The following is a 22,239-nucleotide window of genomic DNA, read 5'->3' as shown; positions in this document are numbered from 1 at the left end:
GGCGTCTTGTGGTATTGTTTTGAATCCATTGGAAGTTTGTTGGTTTTTGTTTTAAATAGATAGACCAAGCAGCCTGCGTAGTTTGTTTTTGGGATTAGAGAAAAATAATATCAATTTGTTCATTGATACTTAATTGTTATTTATGTAGTAGGACTTTTAAAAGAAAAGAAGAACAAAGGAGTTGTTCATAACATATATTCAATAATTGATTTTAACAAAACACGATTGAGTAGGTAACCTACTTACCTTCTTACTTGTATAAGTAAATAATATTGACATCTGTATATATACTTATGCATAATATACGTAACTGCGTATGTCTGCATAAGCTTGAAATAAAAACAAAATTCTATGAGCTTAATGGATGCAAGCTAATAACTTTCGTCATATTTCGTTAGTTGTTTTGAATACATTACGCGTTCAACTTTGCTTCTCAGTTTAATTTTAAAAATTTTCTGCGACTACTGCTAACTAGGAATTATGAGATAACGCTGTCAGCATGCACAAAACAAACATTTTTCTGGTTTGCAGATTAATCTTGATAGGAGAATATGAGACATTTTGAATTTTTATTTTGAAAATTCTAAATATGGAATATCTTTGGAAATAGGAGCAATGTGTTACTTTAAATTTAATATATATAATGTAGTATTAATTACGGTAAACTCATCACTTATCTAGTAAACTTAATGACATAAGAAAATGGTTCATGGTTCAACGATATCATACAACAGCACCACGCTTCTCCCAGGAGCGAACTAGAATAAAAACAAATGTAGTATTAATAAAAATAGTATTAAAATACTTATAAAAATTTTTTTTGCAATTAAATTTTAATTAAATCTCAATTTATTTTTAATTTTAAGACATTTTTAAGAGCCGTTATTTTTTTACAAAATCTGAATTTTAATGTGTTTATTGAAATGTAACAAATATGTAAAAACAAAATTGAAACGAAAATTTTATATAGACTTTTAATTTGAAAAACAAAAATTGATTTAAAAAAATTTGAAAATTTTTGAAAAGAAAAACTAGAATTTTGTATTAGGAAAAACAAAAAAAACATCTAGTAATCAAAAATTTTTTTTCGAAACTTTTCTTGGTAAAAAAAATTGATAGGTTTTTTATTTTGCCGGTTTTTATAAGAAATGGTACCTATATGGTTTGAAATTTTTAAATGCATTTTTCTGACATTGGGTGTAATTTAAAAAATTTGAAAAAAACATTTTCAAAATCTAGACACCATTTGGCATCTGAAGTTATTAAAATTATCCAGCTGGAGCGAATTTTTAAAGACATTCCATACCAATTTTGAATTTTTTTAAATTGAAAAAATTTTTTTTTAATAGGAAAATTTCATTTTTTTAACAAAATGGAGTTTGTATATTAAAATTATAAAGCTAATAAACAATTAATAAATAATTTAATGGGATTGATAAATTTTAAGCATATTTCTACAAAAACTAAAATTGGCATAAGGTTGCTGCAACTAAAGAGGTGTTCCAGTAAAGCAATTAATTTAAAATATGCGACTGAATTGAGATAGATTTGAAAGAAGAAAAAGAAAAATATTTGCCGAATTAGATGAATTTCATAAGAGAATTTGGTGTTTGTTGGAAATTTTATGGATAAAGAATTCGTATTTTTCTAAATTTTTTGATAAAGGAATAATTAATTGAGTTAAATTTTAGTTTTAACATCTAGTTTAATTTCAATACAATTTGTAGCTCATTATATTTGTGATTTTTGTGCTATATCTTCTGTACCATAAAAATTTTTTTATGGTACAGAAAATATAAGTCCTTAAATTAAAATTTAAGCAGCTGAGACTTTTATAAACAAAAGTCTCAAGGATTTAATAAATTTCTTACGAAATTATTCCAGTTAGAAAAACTGAAAAAATAAAACAAGGGCAAAATTTGATTATGCCTAAAGTTCGAATGCTTAATATTCCGAAAATAACATATTTATTTTAAGAACTTTACTAGGCCTTTTAGAAACTGTTCGTTCCTATCTTTTATATAAAGATATAACAAAAAACTTGGTTAAAAGTTTTACCCATTTTCCACCCCCTAAAAAGTAGTATATGTTGTTGTATACCTTTCTGAATCACTCTGTATATAAGTATATTTATTTACATAATAATGATAATCATATAAGTATTGTAAAATTTGTAAATTTCGGACATTTCCTGTCTTATCACAATGTTGTTATCACTTCTTTAAAATTACTATATTAAAAATTTGTAAATATTTCAGTAGCTATTAGAATAGTTTTTGTTTCTTACTATAAAGAATTTCTGTTTATTAAATATATTATGACTTGGTCACAGCAGATAAATTGTATAGATTTATTCAATTATATTAAGTCAAGTAAAAGAGTTTAGAACAATATTTATTTATTTTTTCTTAAATATAGTACATAGTAAGTACTTAAATTTTATTAAATTTATTTATATAAGTACAAACAATACTTAAATTATATATACCCATATTCATAATATATATATATATATATATACTTATGTATCTGATAATAAAAGAAAATTGGTCAAGATTTGTTTTCTCCTATCTCTTATGTTATACTTAAGTATATTATGTTAATATATGTATATTAAGTAATAGTAATAAGTAAGTATTTGAATTTATGAATATAAGTACATACTTACTTAATATTTTTTAATTTACCAACTTACTTAAGATTTTTAAAATAATGCACGTTCAACTTTGCACATTTTTTGGCCCATAGAAATATAATGATGTATAACAGACATCTCAAACTCGTTTTGACATATGGGCCAATTTCTTTGAAATTTAAATACGAGTACAAAACTGAGTTTTGCGCTTTATTAAAAATTAAAATTTTTTAGTGATAAGTAATTGAACATAATAGAGCAATAAAAAATATTGGAAAAATACACTTAAATTAAGTAATTAAAAAAAATTATGTAAAAATTAATTTCTTGTTAAATTTACATACATATAATGTAAGTATGTACTTAGTTCAAAGGCTTTCAATCATCAAATGTGATATTAAATTTTAACCTTGAAATTTATAACCAAAATTATCAGCAAACAAATCTAAGTCTTGTATTCATTTAACATATGTTTAAAGTCAGATCAGTATTTTTAATTTCGAAACAAAAAAGAACGATTTCGTCATTACAAATATGAAAGTAGATCCGATATATTTCAGCAATCTTTGAATAAAAATAACAATTTTTAAAAATTATTAGGTATATGTAAAAAAATGTGCGATGGAACCGTGGATTGCCATTTTGTCATACCTGCTTTACTATATGCAATATATGTACTCACTTATTACATATATAAAACATTGTGATTATTGTGTATTATTTCAAAACATACGTTATATACGTATAATTCAATTTTTTTAATTGAGTTGTTTAAACAATTTAATTTTGTGAAATTATTTTACTCCTTTTTTGCTATAAAAAAATTTATCTTGTTAAATATTAAATAAATTTAAAAGAAAAAACAACACTCACAAACGCTGTGGGTTTTTCCAATAATCAGTGAGTAAATGGAAAACTCAAATACCCTTCGTATAAGTGTTTCTTTTTTTATTGGTTTGATTACACAGAAAAGGAAAATTATTGAATGGTTTTTACTAAAGGAATTTCAAATTATATATACTTATACAAATACATAAAAAATAAATGAGTACTTAGTTAGTTATTAAAAAAAAAAACAGAAGTAAATTAGTATTCAAATCAAAACGATTACCTATAAATATAAATATTTTTTTGAAATTAGTTTTAGTTTGCCGTTTTCCTAGATATCCTCTAAATATTTTAAAAATTTAAGATTTTTTTTTTGGATTAAAAACTAATTTAATGACTTAGTATTATTAACAATAATTGATTGAATAATTTTATAGTGACTGTACGAAACATAATTACTTACTTATATTATTTTTAAATTATTTCAAATAAATTATTTTTGAATAACGCGCGAGTATATAAAAGGAAAAATGATAATTGAGTGAAATACTATCAATAGTTAATTAATAATATTGAGTTAAAATGAAAATAAAATAATTAAAATATTAAGTTTCAATTAAAAAATATTCAATACTTAATATATTTAAATTAAATAAGCATATATTAAGAAAAGAAATGGAAGGAATTTTGATTTTTCAATTTATAACCAACATAAATTAATAATACTAAATTGTGCACATCCAAGTGAACGTAATACTAGTGTAGTAATTATATATATATTGAGTAGAATATTAATTGTTTTACTTAATGCATTTTAATATAGACATACATACTTATATGTGTCTAATAATTTAAGAATGAAATTGTGATTATGGGTAAAAAAATTGTTGAACTAAGATTTTTAATTTTTCTGAAAAATTAAGTACTTACACTTTGTTTATTTAATTGTAAAAAATAACAATGATAATTAACAAAAGTGTAGCTATTTTAATTACAAACTATGGCTGGTCGTTCCTTTTTATTAAAATATTATAATTTCCTATAATATTATAATTTAATAACTATTCCACAAAAAAAAAAATACAATTCTATTCAGAGAACTTCGAGAAAATGCCAAATTTATGTATGTTAAATAGGCAATATACAGAATAATTAAATAAAATTTTGATTTCATAAAATTTTGAAAAAAGCAGAATTGGCAACATAATGCTTTATTACAGACTAAAATTGCAAGTTAAGTAATACAAATGGTATATACAAAATATGCATAAGTGCTTACTTGTAACAATTAGACAAGAAAAAATTAAGTTATAGCGTCAGGTAATGAACCTAAATATTTAACGCTGTATTATTCTATTTCCACTAAGTAGACATCCCATAATTTTTATTGTACCCACTTTGCCTTCGATTTCAAGTCCCAAGAAATGATTTATAGCATCCTTGTCGTTTAAATATCAAACATTCTAAGTACTTATATGTCCTTTTTTATAGAAAATAAGTTTTGCCCTTATAAAACATGATACCAAAATGTCGTTGAAATAAATGCAAAATTATATTAATTTCATTATCCGAATTTTTAGTGTATACACACTAAGTATACTTCAATTTACATTGCGAAAATCCCATATTAACTAAGATTTCATGTGCCTTGTGGTTTCACTCACGATTTGATTGTTTAAGAAACTACAATGCTTTTTTCAATCTGGAAATATTATAAAATTTCTTAACTAAAACATCATCCTAAAAATTTATTTACTCTTATTTAAATATAAAATATAATACGAAATAAACGTATAATGGATAGTCGGGGTTAAGGTCCATTTTAATAAAATTTGTACCCATAACTATCATCATTAAATATAATTTAAGTATGTGTGTGCCTGTATGTTTATAAATTATGAAGGTCGAATTATTAAGAAAATTTGGGAAAATATAGTAAAAGTGTAAATTAAATGATTACTCTAAGTTCATATATAACATATATATTTAACAACTTAATGCTTATGTACTCATACCCTATTTTCTATTTAAGAAATACTTACCATCATATTTATTGTTTTAATTCTCTTTGCATGTATATATATATATATATGCAAGTGATATAATTGTAATGCAATTCTAATAATTTATTCTATAAATTTTAATTAAAAATAATTTATGGCTGATTTCGATTTTTGATAAGAAGGAAAAAAAAAGTATGTACTTACACAATTGTATAAAATTTAATTAAAAAATACACAGAAATTTTTTCTCATAACAGAAATTTTAAAATTTTTCAATCAACATTTAATAGTAGATGAATTTTATTTATAAAATTCATTATGTCTACGGGATTATTCTTACCTTTGTTTTTCCATTTGTTTTTGTGTATTCGTTGCTTTTTTGCTTTTGTCTCTGAACACTTTGAATCAATCTAGACATTAGAAAATTTTATTGGTATATTTATAATGCCTTTGTTAGAGTTTCTGTTTTAATTTATACGCATTCGCTGTATTTTATTATTTGGTATTTAACAAGCAAATTTTATATATATACATTATATGCATTTAAGTACATTATGTATAAGTATTCTAGTTATAACTATCAATAAGTATATAAAACATTATATTTAGATATATATACATACTTACATACTTGTTTTATATTATAGTTGCATTTCTTTTTTGATTTAATCAAAAAATTCACTCCATTATATTTGTAAATAAAATAATATAATTTTATCACTAGAAATATTATTTATATCACGTGTACATATTTATGTATATATGTATGTATAAAAAAGTGATTTTGGATTAATTTAATCAAATAATTTAATTAAGTTTCTATTTAATACTTTTTTAAGTTTTATTTGAAAAATTGTTATATATACAATAGGTTTATACTTATCACTATGTGGAAGTACTGAAAACTAAATTATGTAGATTCGTAGTTATATATACATATGTATATACATATCTTAATTGTTTGTATACATTTGTGAAAGTTTTGAAACTTCTTAAAAGTTAGTAAGTATAATTTTTAAATTAAGTATCAAGAACAAAATCAATATTTTTATGTACATGTATGTATAGAAGTGTAAGTGAGTTAATTTGAAAATTCCAAACTTATTAATTACTTACATAAAATTACTTCAACTTTTGTTTTAGCTATGTATGTATATATATATGTATATATGTATATATGAGTATATATATTACAATTTAATAATGAAATAGCTAATATGAACTTAATAATGAAATATAGCTAATTTTGTGAGGCAATGTTTGTGTTAAGTACCTATATTTTTGTGTTAAGTACCTGTACGCACAATGTATTTGTATAGCTAACAATTTTGAGCATTATACAAAAACTGATTGGTTTTCATTTAATAAGAATGAATATTAAATAATTTTATAAGTACGTATACATAAATGTAAATATGAAATATGTACGCTAAAAATGTCAAATTTATTATTATCAAAAAAAAAAAAATTAATGCAGCTGTTCTTAAATATTTCATATAAGACAAATAGAATTTTAAGTATTAAAACATGGTTAATTGAAAATCAATTCCCTCACTCAAAGAGGTTAAGCACTCTTAACAGAAATTTATTTGGCGGGATTACTTTTTCATGAAAATAAGTTGAGATCGCTTCAATACTTTGTAGAGAAAGAACATTTGCAAGTGAAAATAATTAAAAAAAAAAATATGATGTTCAATTGAATATATTTACTTATATTATTCTCAATTTTATAATTGTTGGATACTGTAAGGATGAAAGCAAAAATAAAATGAGTATAGTGAATTTAATACTTACGGTTCAAAATAAATCGTTACTGATATTTTTGTATTTCTATAATTTTTCTAATAAAATATTTTATTTTGATTTTAAATAAAATATTATTATATATGCACAAAACTAGCTGTTTGTTAATATACAGAAGAAGCTACTGAAATTTAAGTCTCAAACAGAATATACCATCCAAGAGGAAGACTACTTTAAAGATTTGGAAACAAGATACCATATTTTTATGTTGTCGGAATTTCAAAAATGTTTATGTTTCCATAAAATAAATTCTGATAGTATTTGTAGTATTTGGACATTGAGGGCCACTACTTTTAGAGTAGGAGAGTTAAATAAGAAACAGAGGCATGGGCGGATAAATTTAAGCTAATGAGAACATTTTTTTTTAATAATGCTGGAAATATAAAAAGAGAAAAAAGTATACCGGTGTTAAAAATTGAAAAAAGAAAAATATAATAATGATTAATTGCATACCAAAGCTTATTTCACTACGAGTATTAATTTTCTTGTATATACTTGGGTGACGATAAAGATTGCAATACATAAGTACTTCATGTTTTTTTGTTTTAATTTATTGTATGAAATAATGATTCTATTATTGTTTTCTAAATTTCCCTATAAACAATTACTGTTTCTGTTTAATCTTATGATACAAAGCTCTTTGTTTAACAATATTATTATCATTATAATCTGTTATGTTTGTTTTCATTATAGTCTGTTATTGTAAGTTTAAGTAAGTACTTAAATATTTTATATGTTAATGGATCGAAAAATTATTTTAGTTAATTTAAAAATATTATTCCAAAAATTTTATTTCCTTAAGTAAATAAATATTAAAATTTACTATATTATATATATATATGTACATGTACATAAACGTATGTTACAAAAAATAAGTGAAATTTTTGCTTAAATATTATAAGTAAGTAAGACATTAATCTTTTCTATTAATTGATAAAACAGAGTTACACTCTAATCTCGATTTGCAATAAGTGTCCCGATTATAGTATAATAGATAAGTAATTCAAAATTATATATATATATACAACTGTATAAAATTATATAATTTATTATTTTTAATAAAAAATATAACATTTAAATAATTAATAGACTTTTATTCAATATTTTGAAAAATATTTTTACATTACTTATGAAAATATCCTTAAGGATTATTGAATGTTTTGTTTTTTTTTTTTTTTCATTAATTTTTTCTGTAAATTTTCTATTGAATAATGATTAACTGACGGTCCTGTTTTCGTTTATTTTTTTTTATTTCTCATGTTTTTCTTTAATCGTTTATTGTACCTAAATTTTTCATTATTGAACATATCTACATAAGTACATGTATATATTTCGATATAATATAGTATTTGTGTACATATATATATATAACATGTATGTTTGTTAAACTTATGCTTAAGTACCTCTATCATTCTCTTTTGTGTTTTTTTATTTTCGAATTGGATTTTTTTTTAAATATAAGAATACAATATAACAGTAAAAAATGTATGATATCGCCGTACATCAGTAGCGCTACTTTACTCGCTATGTTTCTATTGATAAACAAATATAACAATAAATATATTATTTTGTTATACTAAAAGTATATTATTATATTTTCTTTCCCAATTATTTTTTGTATTTGTGTTCACATTCTTAAATAAAACAGAAAGAGAATATTATGTATTTTATAAATAAAGTTATGTATATATAGAGAGAACTAAAAGAAAATTGTAAAAAAATATATATGTATCTACATAAAATATACATACTTATAAGTATAAGTAAAATATAAAATAAGAAAAATATAAAAAAGACAATACAACACGCCTACACAAAGACATTTTTCATTGCAGTTGGAAAGATTATTTAATGTGTCCTTTTTTTTGTATTTTTGGCTTTTGTTCTTTCAGTTTTTTTTTTATTTTTAATGTTGATAAAGAGAAAAAAACAAAAAAAATTAGAAAAAGAAATTTAATGGAAAATCATGTAAAAGTTCTAAATTGAAAGAATAGTGAAAAAAAAAACACAAAATAAAGAAAAACAAAAAATTTTTATAAAATATTTCGTATTGAAAATTATACTCCTAGTGAAATAAAATAAAAAATAAATAAATAAATAAATAAATAAAAAGTTGTGTATTATATTTTCTAAGGAACTGCTCCAAATTCTAAATAACAAAAAAATAAAAAAATACCAAACAAGAAAATAAAAAACAAGTGAAAATTTCAAAAGTGTGTTAAAACACAATTTCAATTTTTCAAAAAAAAAATTACAAAAACAAAAAAAAAACAAGTATAACAATAAAATACAAATTTATATATAAATATAAGTTGTACATAATTATATACATCAATATATATTTACAATTATTGAATATATACTTACATACCTACAAATACTTAAACTCATATATATATATATATATATATATATACATATATTTTTTTTCAATTTTAACTTACTGTTCAAAATCATCTTTAAAATTTTTGGTTCATTTTTTGAATAGTTTTTTTTTTTTTAAATATGCATACTTACTCATATATAAACAAAATACAGACACACATGTATAAAATAACATGTTCTAGTTATTAGTTTTCTTTTATGGCAAATTAATAAAAAAAAATTAAAAGACTTAAAAATAATATTATAAAAATATAAAAATTAAAATAAATCAACTTTTATAATATTAGAACAATTTCAAATTATGGATAAAATTGTTTTATTTACGTCGATTTATCTAGTGATATTTTCATCACAATGTATTTTTGTAAAAGGTAAGTGTACTTTATATATAAATACATACACAAATAACAACATATAAGTATACATATAAATATGAATTTATAATAATTATGTATAGTTGTAGGGTATATCTATTAAAATCTATAATCTATGTGTTTGTTTATCGCACCCTTAAAAATAGTTTACCGCATCCTTAGGTTTAAAGAATTTTTGTTTTAAAAATCTTAATTTGAAAAGTTTTTATAATTTATTGATTAAAATTATATTAAAAATAGCAATGAGATTTTTTTTCTAAATTGAGATTCTTAAATCTATTTTTTATTTGTTTCAAAATAATTTTTGTATGCTTAAGTACAATTACCTTACGAAACAAAATAAACTTATTCTTCACATTTATCGCGTAAAATTAAATTTATTTTTCAGTATTTAATTTTTGCAGAATTCAATTCCCAGTTGTTTTATATTTAAGCCAAGATAAATCCAATTTGAATAAATTTATTTTTCTTAATGTCTATTATTTAATGTATCTATCAGGCCATCAAGTTCGAAGTGCAAATCAAAAAAAAATTCCAAATTTATATGGAGTTTAAATGAAAGATGAGTCGGAATTTGTTTGTGTGAAGGAAATTGATCAATATTTTTGACTCAGTTTAGAGACCTGATAGATATAATGGCATTAGTTTTCCTATAAACGTTAATAAAGGTTGGACCTTTGATTTTTCTTTGCATTCTTGAAATAGTTTCAATTCAAACAATTATTTTAAAAACTTGCATGTTTAAATTTTATCAATTTTTTAGAAACTTTTTAGAACGTGTTTTACAGAAATTTGTGATATTATACACTTCTAAAATACATACAAAGTAAATTAAAGTAAGTATAATTCTTATACGAGTTCCTCACAAACCGGATAAAACCATTAAACTTTAAAACAAAATCGGTTTAATGAACTAATAATGAATAATTGAACAATGGTTAAGTGAATGACAGTTTGCGTTTATATTTTCGATAATTCTTCAATTTTTCATTTTTAGCACTTTTCCAAAAAAATTTTGAAAAAAGTACTTATTGGTTTCACTCTGTCCGTCCGTCCGTGCGTCCGTCCGTCTGTCCGTGTGTCTGTTTACAAAACTTCTACACCCGTGAAGATAGAAACCTTCAATTTTGTATAGATCTTTACTAGAAATTTATTTCCGTAGAACAAAGTTTTTACCTATCTCCCCCCCTCTAGAAGTTCTACCCCCCAAAACCATAAAAATGGCCTTTTTTTAACTAATTGTTGCAATGAAACCATAAGCAGTTTTGAAATTTTGGCAGAAAGGCAGTGGCTTGCTTCCTCTAGCGGGGTATACTATAGTTAAACTTTAGAAAAACAAAATGTCCGTTCAAATTTACCGTTATCTAAAGTCCTTTTTTTCCAAATTTTTGATGTCGTTTTTCTTCTAGACCCCAGCCTGCAGAAGCTTGAAATTTTTGAAAGGAGATTTTAGACATTAACAAATAATTCATTTCGTTAGAAGAAAATTTTTTTCCATCTCCACCCCCTCTCAAGTTATGGCCTCTTGAAATTTGTAATATTTGAATTTTTGACACCTTATATTTCCGAAACCGCAAGCTTTTTCAAATTTCTATAAACGCAAAAAGCTAACGGTAAATTCCATGACATTAAAAAATATAGTTATTTTTCTTAACTCACACAATTAAACCTTAAAATCAAGCATTATGTTAACCCCACTTTATATTAAGTTTTGCTTTATTTCAAAGACTGCATAAATCGTTCATCCTAAATATATGCAATCCTAGAAATAGTTTTTTATATGAATGAAAGTAATTTTAATAGTGTGATAGGTGTACATAGACTGTATTTAAAAGCAGAATTTTCACTTGTTGAAGGGAAAAGTGCTACAATACAAACCATTGGTTTGACCCAACTTTATGTTAAGATGTATTAGTCTACGTTTAGAGGTGCTATGCATATTTTTATACAATGTACAATCTATTACACCAATATATAACAGAATTTTTATTCATAAATTTATAAATTTGATTTTTTAAATTAAATAAATATTAATAAATAAATAAAATAACAAAAATTGTATATAAACATTATAAGTGCTTATATACATACATATACATACATACATATGAACGACATAAAACCGTTGTACAACACAACACAGACAACTTTTTTTTTTCTATTTTTATTTCCTCTTGTATTTATTTATTTTTCTTATTTTTCTTTTACTATTTGGGTTCTTTGTATTTTTTATGAATTGCATTTAAAATTTATTCTTGGGGCCCTTATTAATTTTTGTTGTTTTAAAACAAAAAAAAAAATTTAAAATGTCTAGATATTTTTACATTCAATTTCAGTAGTCATAGTTTACCGGTTGATTGTAACAATGGAATTGAAATTTATTTAGGATTAATAAAGAATTTTCAGAATAAGTAGTTAACTTTAGAATGCTATTTTAGTAATACTATTTAAGTAAATGAAAATAAATTTAAATGATAATCTGCTAGCGAGCAATTTACTTGAGTTTTAAATAAGAAACCTGATTGTATCTTTACTTTTCAATGAAGAAATCCAAAATAAATAATAGTACTTAATTAGTTTCTCTACAATCTTTAGATAGTCGTACTTACTTAAGTATAACGAAGTACATATAAGTAAGTGCTTGCATATTTTAAAGAGTTATACTGACGATTCATTTTAATTACTTAAATTAGATATAATTAGGTACCTACATACATAATTAGTTATTTATATATTTTTGGCATATATACTAAAACGGGTAAAATAAATGGAAACAGTTGAATTTTACTCTTACGATTAGTAAAAGTGGCTTTAAATACCTAAGTACTTATATCGTCTAGTTTTTCGAGAAACAATTTCTATTTATTACTTAAGCATATGGAATTCTATTAATAGTTCATTTATACTAATTAAATATATTCTTACATTAATCTTTCAAATAGCCTAAAATACACAACGTGTGGTAAACAATCTTACTGAGTTACCTGTGCATGTAATAAGTCTTATATTTATATATAGAGCTAGATGTCATACTTATTCATAACAAAAACCAAGGGAGGAAGAAATTGCGTGAAGATGAAAATCAAAATATTTAGGAAAAAGAAAACCAATAAAAATAGCCCATTCTTAATTTGGTGTTATTTGCATAGTAAAATTTTCTATACTCACTGATAACTATACGTACATAATATGTATGTAAATATATGTAAAAAATTTCTTTAAGTACATTCTTCTAATATACTTACTTGTGTTTAAGTAAATATACCTTGTTACCTATTAACTTAAATATCTATGTAAAAGTATGTATTCGTACATTTATTTAAATAAGTATATCCGGATATTTAAGAAAATTAGTTTTTATTTTATTTTAAAATGATATTGATCAAATTGAATTGAACTATATGAATTTCCGTTTATTTTATTTGTTTATGTAAATAAGTAGGCATATTTAATTAATATTTATATTATTATAGACACAATTTTATAGATATAAGTAATTAATTATACAAATAACAGTGCGGTTACTAAATTGCTTGTGAAACAACTTACGAACATTGATTTGCATGAAAAGAAATATAATTTATGGTTTATTGTTCTGATACGAGTATATTTTAACTACGTGGTGGAAATGGGGAAAATATTTTTTGTAATATAGTCCAGAAAAACGTTTTAGTAAGATGAAATTTCAGTTGAAAGTACTTATGTGTTATTACATGTAATTATTTAGTAGTGTTTTTTCATTATAATGACAATTAAGAATGACACACGATTAAAATTTTACATAAAACTCATTTTTCAATAAAAACAGAATTTTAAACAACTACTTAAACATTATTAAAAATAAATATTTAACTATCTTATGCATTTATTTTTATAATTTTAGCTCAACAAAGACCTAAAATCGTTGAACATCCAGCTGATGCAATTGCTGCTCGAGAAGAACCATTAACCTTAAATTGTAAAGCAACAGGAAGACCAACACCAGAAATTAGTTGGTATCACAACGGTACACCCTTAGGTAAGAAAAAATATTTGTAATTGCAAACGTAGAACAAATCGAAAAAAATTGTACTTGTGAAATGAAATGCTATTCAAATGGTCTTCTTAGTTGTACAAACACAAGCGAATACTATAAACATAATTTTCGGTCACATAGTACAATATTTGTTTGTTTATTTTACGAATATTTGTATATAGGTCAACAACTTTAAATATATAATTTCATTGAAGCAAATCTTAAAAAAGTGTGACCATTCTGGCTGACAATATTTAGGTGATTTTTGTCTAATAATCAATTCCACAAACTTTTCACACTGATTTGAAATGATCGCTTGGTTTGTTTCATGTTGCATTGTATTTGTTGAAACAAGATGTAAGTCGAGACAATTAAATTGCGATCATAAAAATTGCTAAGCATCGTTCAATGATGATCGCTAAGTGATTTAAAGAAATATTATTTTTAAAGAAATAATGACTAATGAATTACAACGCCACCTCTTGACGAAACTAATTATTAAAGTCTCCAGAGAAGGAAACAAAAATTAATAAAAGTGTTTCAATGTTGTGGCAATTGATCAGTATGAAAGTCTTATTCATAAACGAGTTCGATATTAAAAATTTTATTATTCTAGTGCTCATTACATACTGTTTGTATGTTATTTTAAAAGTAATTTTCTTTTGTATAATTTTCGGTTTAAATATAACTTTTAATTTTTATAACTTTTATTTTATATTATGTTTTCTTCAAAAATATATGTATCTAAGTAATAAGTTTTTAGTCAGCACTTCAGCAGAATATTTAATATGGCAAAATTTGATTTTATTTAATTTTTTGATTTATTAAATTGTATTTTATCATATAAATTTGTTAATTTATGGAAATTATACTAGTTTTTTGTATTATTTTTATGTTCAGTGCCATCAGAAAGACGTGTAATTTTACCAGAGGGTTCATTGTTTTTTCTTAGGTAAGTTCATTATAAAATAAATGTTTCTTTTGTTTAATTAAAAAGTATACACGTATAATATAAGTATGTACGTGTTCACCTGTATTTTATTATAATAAAATTTATAATTATAAATCTTATTAATTAAGTACATATTTCAAAATAATTTTAAGCTTAATAGTTATTATTTAACTGTAATTAGCATTGGTAATTTAATTGATTCTCCTGACATTGGATTCTAAATTATTTTCTTAGAAACTTTATCCCTTGTCAATTGACTACGTGCTAACTATGCAATTTATACTGAAATGTTTGCAAAATTAAGATTTGATAATTAAATACTTACTTATATAAAGGTTGAATTTCTTAAAATAAGTACAATATGTTACAAATACTTATAAACAATTTCCTATTTACTTTCAGCTTCGCTTATCAGGTCCTATGCGTAATATATTTATTAATGTATTAGAGAAAAAAAACAATCTCCAATCAATTATTTTCTTATTTTAACCTCAGTTCGCCTAAAAATTTTTTCTTGGAGTTTTCTTTGTTCTAATACCTTCTTTTACACATCAAATCTTTTTTGTTACTTATTTATTTTTTATATATATATGTACATACGTGTAATATATTTTTATGCATATACATATGTAAGTATATTAAAATATACAATATGTAGTTAAGTATTTGCACATACTAAAGTTGTTTATTAAGGAGATTTCCAGACAATAAAGAATTTATTTGCTCATGCAACGTGAAATAAATTTTGTTAAAATTTTAATGTAATTTTTCAAGGACCTTTTTAACTTTCATGTTTTATTAAAACATTATATCAAAGACAGGGTGTTGAAAATATTTTTGGAATGATTGTCAAAGATAACTACAGATCTTTGTTAAGAAATCCTTTGTTTAACTTGAAAAAATTAATGATTTTCTATTTTTGGTGTGGTTGTAATACATAATTTTGTAAAAAAAAACATTTGTAAAAGGTTTCTATTCTCATTTACATAATATACACATATTTTATTTGTTAATAGAGTAATGCATAACAAGCGAGAACAAGATGCAGGTATATATTGGTGTGAGGCACGTAGCACAGCTGGAATAGCTGTTAGTAAAAATGCAACCTTGCAAATAGCTGTGTTAAAAGATGAGTTTCGCTCTGTTCCAAGTGATACTTTGGCGTTATCAGGCGGACCAGTTATTTTAAATTGTACGCCGCCGCGGGGTGTACCAGAACCATCAGTTCTGTGGTATAAGGACGGCAAATTGCTTGATTTAGGAAAGCGAATATCAATGATAGAAGAAGGTAGTATTATGATATCGGAAGTGCAAGCAGTTGATGCCGGACGCTATGAATGTACAGCACAGAATATGGCTGGAATGAAATCGGCACCACCTGTTGTTTTAAAGGTTTTAACGCCTCCGACTGTTGTTAGAGGTCCTCAAGACACAGAAGTGATAGAAGGTGAAGGTCTAGATATACCATGTGAAATCAAAGGTGATCCAAAACCTAATGTTCAATGGTATCGTGATTCGGGTGGTCATTTACCCGAAGGTAGATCAAGAATACTTTTAGACAATACGCTAAGAATAGAGGATGCCCGAGAAGAAGATCAGGGTCAATATACATGCAAAGGTTTTAATGAAGGTGGAAATGTTTCCATTTCTATACGTTTAAGTATTTATGGTAATTAGTTTTTATATATTTATATACTTATGCATGTAAATTTTGTATATAAAACTTTAAACTTTTGTATATTACTTAATAATTTATTTATTTTTGTTATAGCTCCACCCACATTTGCTGAAGCACCCTCTGATGCAGAAGTAAAAATTGGAGATTCAATAAAATTGCCATGTCGCTCGTTAGGTCGTCCACGACCTGTTATTATATGGGATAAAATAACTCTTGCAGAAGGTGCAAAACTTGTCGAAAACTATTCTCACATGATGGAAGAGAAGCACCAACAAAATTTGTTAGTGAAAGAAAAAATAATGAGTTTTAGACCTAAACGCTCCGTTCGTTTATCACAAAATTCAACCAATCGTTTGGAACGTAGCGTTTTACCAACTGGGGATGAAAATGAGGAGGAAAATAAAAATTCAATGTTTAGTGAACTACCAAATACTACAACATATACAGAGGTAGGAACCTCCGTACCTAATGGCCATTCCCCTCATTACCATGTCGCTGAAAATGGCGATCTAATATTGAAAAAAGCCCAAAAATCAGATGAGGGATGGTATTCTTGTCTTGCAGTTAACGAAGCAGGTAGTTCATCTAAAAAAGTATATATCCATGTACGAGAGGAGTCTGAAGTGGAAGGAGAATTTCAAATACCTGAACCTCCTGGAAGTCGTTGGGGTACACCTCAAAATTTGTTAATTACGACTATTACTCCGATATCTTTGAATACCCTAGATGTAAATTGGGCTGTAACAGCACAACCTAATTTATTCACAGATCAGCAAATAACACTTTACTATTGGCCACTGCCTTTTAAAGACCGAAATTATTCAGCAATATTGTCAACAGACTTTATGTTCGCAGTGACAAATGTCGATAAACGAGCTCACCGACTTAAGGACTTAAAACCTTATACAGTATATGAAGTTTTTGTTTCCGTTCCCAAGGGTTTGGGTGGATCTGTTTCGAATTTACGTAAAGGAAAAACTTTAGATGGTCCACCATCCGCTCCACCAACCGATGTGCGTGTTGGGGTAATTAATAATACTGCAGCTTATGTTCGATGGTCTCCTCCACCTCTTGAACTTATTAACGGCGAACTCACAGGATATAAAGTAATTTATTTTGTAAATTATGTTTTTTTTGCTCATATTGTCATTTTAGATTCAAATTAAATCAAATATTACTAATAAGTTGCTTGGGCAAATGTCTCTTAATGCCACAACTCAATCCGTTGTAATAAATAGCTTAAGTCCAGGTGGTAAATATATTGCAAGAGTTGCTCCTTTAACTGCTGGTGGCCTTGGACCGTATAGTGAACCAGCAGCTCTACTAATGGATCCATCGTTTATTGCCAGACCTCCAAAGTAAAAATTAAATTTTTAAAATATTTTGTCAAAATTTTTAAATGTTCTCCTTTCAATTATTAATTTTGTTGATTCATTTTCTTTTTAATAATATTTCAGAACTGATCCAACAACTCACACTTGGAAGGGCACTTACATGCCTGGAATAATTCTAGCAATTGTTGGGATAGGTTTAATTAGTGGTGCAATATCTGCTATTATTCTTGCAAAGAGAGCAAAACGTAACTTGAAAGCGTCATATCCAACGGCACCAATTCTTACAACTACAACCTTGCCTGACAAGTCTTTTAACACATTATGGATGAATGATAGCGTTTCTATTAAGCCGACCCATTTATCATCTTTACCTCCAATTCCATCAGAATATGCAGAGGTTGGTAATGTTAATTTCCCCCCAAAAATACCACCAAATCCGCCACCAGAGCCATACGCGACAGTAACTTTACAACGTAATGCTAGCGGCGGTGTAATTGGTATGCAAGCTGAGGAGACAATTAACACAAAAAATAAATTTTTATTACAACAACAACAACCAAATAGTAACGACTATAATAATGGGCCACCCATTCGAGCACCGTTGAATATATGCGACATGTTGCCACCACCGCCCGATCATCCGTACGACAGCTATCATAAACCACAAATGAATAACATGACAATAAGAACCAATCCAGCAGCATTATCCCCACAAATTTTGAGAAAGGGTGGTGTCTTAATGCCGCAACAACCCCCTCCAGCTCAGTCACAAACCTTACAAAAACAATCACCAATGCAACAGCAACAACAACCGCAAATGTGGGGTACCTTACCTGACATACCGCCAGCTCCACCGATACCGAATTTTCCTCAAAATTGGTTAACACAACAACGTCAAATTGCCGCAGTTAATTCGTATAATGCAAATAATTTTGATATTGCACCTAATCACCAACTGGGAAATGATATTGGTAAGTTTTGTTAGAATTTGTCCAAAAATAATTAATTAGAAAATTTTTCTATGTAAGGCATGAATAACGGAAGCAATGAAAACAATTGTTATCCTTCAGAAAATGACTATGAGTCAGGGTCTGTTCTTTATGAACAATTCTGTCGTGAAAATGACTCATCTTACTTTACGGGTAATGGCGAGCCAACTGAACAATATTATCGCAACGTTAATATGGAATTTTTTGAGGATCAGGAATTTGAACCAGCTACACCTCCACCACCATGTCCGCCAGATTCCTCATTTAGTAAAGGGAATGGTAGTAGCAATTTACGATTATTAACAAAACCTGGTGCAACTATAACTGGAAACCAACAAGAAAATTTTTTAAGTCAAAAAAGAATGTTTAGAAATGCAGCACAACATCACGGTAGTCGAGATTCATCTTGCGATCGGAACACGAATCGTACTGTCAGTTCCGATGATAGCGAATCAGATATAGGTAACAATGGTAGCGATGCGCGTTGGGTTAATCGATCCAGGCGATCTAGATCTCGATCGAAAAGCAATGAAAGAAGATTCAGGGAACCATAGGATTTCGCTATAAATGTGTAAAAATAGTATTTAAGTTAAAGTGAAAAAATTAAACATCAACCAAATAAAATTGTTTTTGACGAATAAAATATTGTTGTAAAAAATCTTTGAAAAGTGAAAAAAACAGAGTTATAATTAAATAATTTGGTAAATTTTCCTTAGATTGGATGTTGTTTTGAATTTTATATTTAAAAATATAGTTAGCCTATGTCATGCCATCCATATAGAGTCAATTGAAAGTTGATAACAAATTTTAAAACTACAAGACTACAACATTTTAAAAAGTTCAAATTTTATATACATACTTATACTTTAAGTTTAAATAATTTTTTTAATGATAAGACGAATATCAATAAAGCATTGTAAATATAGTTGACATTTACATTTAACGTTTTGTTTAAAATGAAAAAAATATTTTAATTTAATTTAAACAAAATTCGTGCAAGTCTATTTTAGCAAAATTCGTGCAAGTTTCTTTTCAAAAACAAATTTACAACAATATTTTCTTCTTAATTTACATTTGGTAATTCTAATCCGTGTTTTATTTTAATTACACGAAATAATTTTTAGGCTTTCAAAAAATTTTGGGAACAATAGATGTGGAAAAATTGATAAAGCGAAATATTATTTTTGCACATTTGAATAGCGTGTTTAAAAAATAAAGAAAATAAATATATAAATCTATAGACATTAATAAAAAGATTGAAAGAAAAAAAGTAAATATTATATAATAAAATCCCAAAAACAAAATAAAGAAAACTAATATTTAAAATCAAAATGTTATATTCATAATTTTAATAATTGTGTACAATTATTATGAATAAGAAAAATAAATTAATTAAATGCCATTTTAAAATTTAAGTAGGAATTTTACAAAAAAAAAACATTAATTTAATTCACTTAGCATTAATTTATTACTTCTGTATTTTTTCATATACAAAAATTTTAATAATTTATTTTATAAAAAATTAATTATGTACATATGTATGTAAACAAAAATGTTCTTTATCATTTTATAAAACTATTTTAGTTTGATGAAAAAAAAATTAGAGTGCAAATATTTTAGTATTATTAAATTTTGTTCACGTAGATAAATTAATTTCAGATACAATAAATAAAAATTTGTGCACACTTGAGGAAGTTAAAATGAAATTCCTTAAAAATAATTAGCTTTTATGACATTATTTAAAGTTGAAAATACTGTTGTCAACTTAAATCAGTTTTCATATTTTTTTAAATACTTTAGTTCCCTGTTATCTTTTATATCTAATTTTAATATAATTTATATTAATTTACTGTTTTTATTTGACTAATAAATGAATAAAATATTTTAACTTTTACTTTTTTTTGAAAAAATCAAAGTTTTTATATTTAAAAATAAATAATTTAAAACTTAAACATTTTATAAACGACAGGTACACATTTTATAAATGCGTAGCTAAAATATTATTTCGATTTTTTTACGATATCTGAAAAAATATTTATTCATCGTACATACGTAAATTACGTACTTCATAATTAAAAAAGAATTAAAAAAGAATTTTAATCAAAGGGCAGTTAGATATATCAAGTTGAATACAAAAAGAATTCTGTCTGAAAGTAATTTATCTTAATGTTACAAAATTTAGCATTGTAAAAACTTTTTATACACATTTAATTTATTAATTCTAATTTATTTTTTATGAAACTTGAAAAAAAAAATTTTATTGATATATTTTTATTGACATTTATATATAATTGTAACTTGTACATTATTGTTTATTATGGTAATTAATTATGTATAAATTGCAATAATAATTTATATATTTCAAAGAAATTATTTTGCAATGAGATTTCAATTAGTTATTATTATTGTAAGTGCTTTATACAAAATAAAACTGAAACAACAAATACTCAATTTATATATGTATATTTAAGAATATTAATATATATATAAAAATATCAGTTCAAATTGTTGGATATTTATGCATATATGCATACAAATATGTATGCATATATACCATATATATACACATATTTATATAAGTATATTTAATAATTTAAAATAAAAACATGTTATATATTATATTATATTATAAAATAAATTAAGAAGATAAGTTTTCCAAACAAAACCAAACAAAAAATTCAAAAAAGCTCACATAAAAGTTATAAACAGATTTAAAAAATTAAGAAAAATATAAATTTTTTACTAAATAAAAAATAAAATTTATATGAAAAATTGACAAAAAAAAAATTCCATTGCATAATTGTATTTTAGAATAATAAATTATATACATACATTAAATATAATAATATCAAAATATTAACTATAAAACAAGGAAAAACTTTTCGCATCCAGTCTCACAAAATATTTTGCATTTTAATACGAAATTATTATTATTATAATTATTATTATTATAAATCATTATCATTATTATAATTATTATAATTATAGTAATTAGAATATAAAATAATATAAAGATATAAAGGTTTAGGAAAAAAAAAGAATTATATATATTTATACGAAATATAGTAGCAAAACATTTGTAATTATTAAAATATAACAAATTGATTCCAAATTTCATACACATTTTTTGTATATATACTAAGATTAATATATGAAAAAACAAACAATAAGTAGGAATTTTTAAAAATCAAACTAATGTAAAAAATAAAACATTATTGAAATTTATCTTATACGCTCTAAAAA

At 24.3% G+C, this 22,239-nt stretch overlaps 1 protein-coding gene across 1 annotated transcript; it reads left to right on the top strand.

Annotated features, from left to right (window-relative positions):
* The first annotated feature begins 9,800 nt into the window (after positions 1–9,800).
* Positions 9,801–20,022, top strand: LOC129610128 (roundabout homolog 3-like). Its single transcript, XM_055522516.1, has 8 exons — positions 9,801–10,025; positions 13,912–14,046; positions 14,944–14,995; positions 16,012–16,664; positions 16,767–17,779; positions 17,829–18,031; positions 18,131–18,978; positions 19,036–20,022. The coding sequence occupies exons 1-8, from the start codon at positions 9,956–9,958 to the stop codon at positions 19,548–19,550; spliced, it is 3,489 nt and encodes a 1,162-aa protein (XP_055378491.1). The 5' UTR covers positions 9,801–9,955; the 3' UTR covers positions 19,551–20,022.
* Positions 20,023–22,239: the final 2,217 nt, after the last annotated feature.

This window comes from Condylostylus longicornis, unplaced genomic scaffold (assembly GCF_029603195.1).
Source record: "Condylostylus longicornis isolate FDR11 unplaced genomic scaffold, ASM2960319v2 ptg000044l, whole genome shotgun sequence".
Classification (NCBI taxonomy): domain Eukaryota; kingdom Metazoa; phylum Arthropoda; class Insecta; order Diptera; family Dolichopodidae; genus Condylostylus; species Condylostylus longicornis.
Note: the sequence above shows the minus strand (reverse complement) of the source record. Positions and strands in the feature narration are given on the sequence as shown.

Excerpts from the sequence above, each read along its gene's own strand:
- LOC129610128 (XM_055522516.1), top strand. The coding sequence starts at position 9,956 with ATGGATAAAATTGTTTTATTTACGTCGATTTATCTAGTGATATTTTCA. Across the intron at positions 14,996-16,011 it reads GGTTCATTGTTTTTTCTTAG|AGTAATGCATAACAAGCGAG; the intron begins GTAAGTTCATTA and ends ATTTGTTAATAG. Across the intron at positions 18,979-19,035 it reads CCAACTGGGAAATGATATTG|GCATGAATAACGGAAGCAAT; the intron begins GTAAGTTTTGTT and ends TTTCTATGTAAG.